At 68.9% G+C, this 3,137-nt stretch overlaps 1 protein-coding gene across 1 annotated transcript; it reads right to left on the bottom strand.

Annotated features, from left to right (window-relative positions):
* Positions 1-7: 7 nt before the first annotated feature.
* On the bottom strand, positions 8-2,761 carry EMIHUDRAFT_254120 (hypothetical protein; the record flags this gene model as incomplete). Its single annotated transcript, XM_005780562.1, has 3 exons — positions 8-784; positions 2,573-2,680; positions 2,744-2,761. 3 exons carry the CDS (start codon positions 2,759-2,761, stop codon positions 8-10), a joined length of 903 nt encoding a protein of 300 aa, XP_005780619.1.
* Positions 2,762-3,137: the final 376 nt, after the last annotated feature.

Genomic DNA, 3,137 nt, shown 5'->3' with positions numbered 1-3,137 from the left:
ACATAATCTAGACCGGACGCGGCACCATCCACATCATCACTGGCTCGCGGCAGTAAGGGCACTCTCGCATCAGCTCAGAGCATGGCCCGCAAGCACACAAGTGCCCGCACGGAACCGCAGCATGCGACTTGACTCTCGCGAAACACACGATACACGTGGTCTCTCCCCCCATCGTGGACTCGGGGGCAGCCGGCCGCCCCGTGTCGAGGCCGGCGTCCGCTAGTGAGACGGCAGCAAGCGGCTCGGTGACTGGCAGATGCTGCTCCGCCGCCTCTCCCGCCTCTGGCCCGATCAAACGCTCGATGGCGCCGACCCGCTCCTCGAGGCTGCCCTCGGTCGCCGCGCCGAGGCTCGCCTCCAGCCGCTCGACACGCTGCGGCAAGTCCCCGCCGCCGCCGGTCGACTCGCTGCTCACCGCCTCCTCGCACCGCGACACCCGACGCGCCAGCGCCTCCTCCGCATCCACCTCTGACCGGCGCAGCGCCTCTGCCAGCTCCGCATCCTCGCGCAGCGCCGCCTGCTCTGCCGCGCCCGCTCGCTCTGCCGCCTCCCGCTCCGCCCGCCTCGCCGCCTCCTGCTCAGCAGCCAGCTGCGCCGCCCTCTCCTCCTGTGCGCGAAGCTCTGCCGCAACCTTCGCCCTCCGCTCCTCCTCGAGCGCGAAAGCAGACGGCGCCTTCTTGGCCTTATTGTTCTTCGCCTTGGCCTCCTTCTTGGCCGCCGTTGCCTCCGCCGCCTTTGCGCGCCGCCTCGCCTTCTCCTCCTCCGCCCTCTTGTCAGCAGCCTCCTTCTCGCGCCGCGCCGCCTCTGCCTGAGCGCCTTTGCGCGCCGCCGCAGCCGCCCGCTGCTCCACTCGCTGCGCCTCCTCAGCCGCAAGCCTCTCCGCCTCCCTCGCCCGCAGTGTCTCCTCTGCTGCCGCGCGCTCAGCGGCCAGCTTCGCCTCCGCCTCCGCCGCAATGGCTCGCCTCTGCTCCTCCAGCGCCGCCACATCCGCCGCCCGGCGCGCCTCGTCCGCCGCTCGCTCTGCTTCGCGCCTGCGTGCCGCCTGCTCGCGCTCTCGCGCCGCCGCCGCCTCCTCCCGCTCGCGCTGCTCGCGCCGCCCCTTGGCCTCGAGCGCCTTCTCGGCCGCCTTCTCGGCCGCCTCCGCCTCCCTCAGCGCCGCTGCGTGCTCTGTGAGAGCGCGCACGCACCCGGCGTGGTCCGTTTCAGAAGCACTGGCGGCGTCGGAAGTAGCTTGCACCTTGACCGCTTGCTCCTTGGCGATCTGCAGCGCGGACCTGCCGTCTGCAGCGCGAGCCTTTGCATCTGCGCCAGCCCGAAGCAGGCGGAGCACGACGGCGGGGCAGCCGCTGTAGGCGGCGCCCATCAGCGCGGTGCCGCCGCCGCTGTTCTGCAGATTGACCTCAGCGCCGTGCCGTATCAGCAGCTCGACCACCCGCTCGTGGCCGTTGTAGGCGGCGCCCATCAGCGCGGTGCCGCCTCTGCTGTCCTGCAGGTCGACCTCAGCGCCGTGCTGCAGCAGCAACTCGATCACCCGCTCGTGGCCGTAGTAGGCGGCGCACATTAGCGCGGTGCTGCTGTCTCTCCTCTGCAGGTTGATCTCAGCGCCGTGCCGAATCAGCAGCTCAACCACCCGCTCGTGGCCGTTGCCGGCGGCGCGCCTCAGCGCGGTGCAGCCGTCACTGTCCTGCAGGTTGACCTCAGCGCCGTGCTGCAGCAGCAACTCGACCACCCGCTCGTGGCGTTTGTCGGCGGCGAGCATCAGCGCGGTGCAGCCGTCACTGTTCTGCAGATTGACCTCAGCGCCGTGCCGTATCAGCAGCTCGACCACCCGCTCGTGGCCTTGGTTGGCGGCGCCCATCAGCGCGGTGAAGCCTTTGGTGCTCTGCAGGTTGACCTCAGCGCCGTGCTGCAGCAGCAGCTCGACCACCTGCTCGTGGCCGTTGCCGGCGGCGAGCATCAGCGCGGTGACGCCGTCGCTGTCCTGCTTGTTGATCTCAGCGCCGTGCTGTAGCAGCAGCTCGACCACCCGCTCGTGGCCTTGGTGGGCGGCGAACATCAGCGCGGTGCTGCCGTCGCTGTACTGCAGGTTGACCTCAGCGCCGCGCCGATTCAGCAGCTCGACCACCCGCTCGTGGCCGTTCTCGGCGGCGAGCATTAGTGCGGTCCAGCCGTCGCTGTCCTGCAGGTTGACCTCAGCGCCGCGCCGATTCAGCAGCTCGACCACCCGCTCGTGGCCTCCGACAGCGGCAGCCATCAGCGCGGTGCCGCCGTTGCTGCTCTGCAGGTTGATCTCCGCGCCGCGCTGCAGCAGCAGCTCGACCACCCGCTCGTGGCCTTCGACGGCGGCGCCCATCAGCAGCGTGAGGCCGCTCACCTTGCCTCTCTCGTACGTCGCGTCGGCCCGCCCGCCGCCCTCGAGCCACGCCAGCACCGCCTCCTCCTCGCCTCGCTCAGCCGCTAGCACGGCCGCGTCGGAGCAGCTCAGGGATCCTGCGCCGCTGCTAAGCTCGCAAGCACTCATCATCTCTGGGTTCCGGCTCTTTGCGTCTTTGGGGGATGAGGCGAAGTGCACGCTGGCCGAAGAGATGCCGTGTCTTCGGATAAGCGGCCCCTCGCAAGTGTGGCCTACGGTAGCCACAGCCGTAGGCAACTTTGGCACGGCGGTGGACGCGGCGGTGGCCTACGCGCGGGCGGTCGGCGAGGCTCCAGAGCCGTCGCCGGCCGCGGAAGTTGGGTCGGAAACGGTGTTGGTGGAGTACATTTAAACACTGTTGCACATGGGCCGTGTGTATTTCGCGCGGCCATTCCGCTGGCTTTGGCACTTTGCCGCTCCTCGCCGTGGTCGTTCCTTAGGTCCGAGGTTCTTTTTTTGTGAGCGTCGTGGGGACGAGTCTCTGTGCGCTGTCTTTTTTGCTCTCGCCCACCCCTCCTCTCTCGCCGCTCCATTTCGGTATTCGCCTTGGGCGGCGTACTGTGGACAAAACACGGTTATGCACGGAAAAGAGAGAGATGCGTGTGTGCATGCCACTGCATGATGTACACTGTACACTGTGTCACATCGGTGTCCCGGGGGCGCGCCACGAAGTCCGCTGTAGATGACGCCCTCGCTCTGCTGCAGCTGCTCGGGCGGCCGCTCG

The sequence above is a fragment of the Emiliania huxleyi genome (genome assembly GCF_000372725.1).
Source record: "Emiliania huxleyi CCMP1516 chromosome Unknown EMIHUscaffold_2110, whole genome shotgun sequence".
NCBI lineage: Eukaryota > Haptophyta > Isochrysidales > Noelaerhabdaceae > Emiliania > Emiliania huxleyi.
The sequence above is the reverse complement of the archived record's forward strand: the minus strand, read 5'-3'. Positions and strand labels throughout refer to the sequence as shown.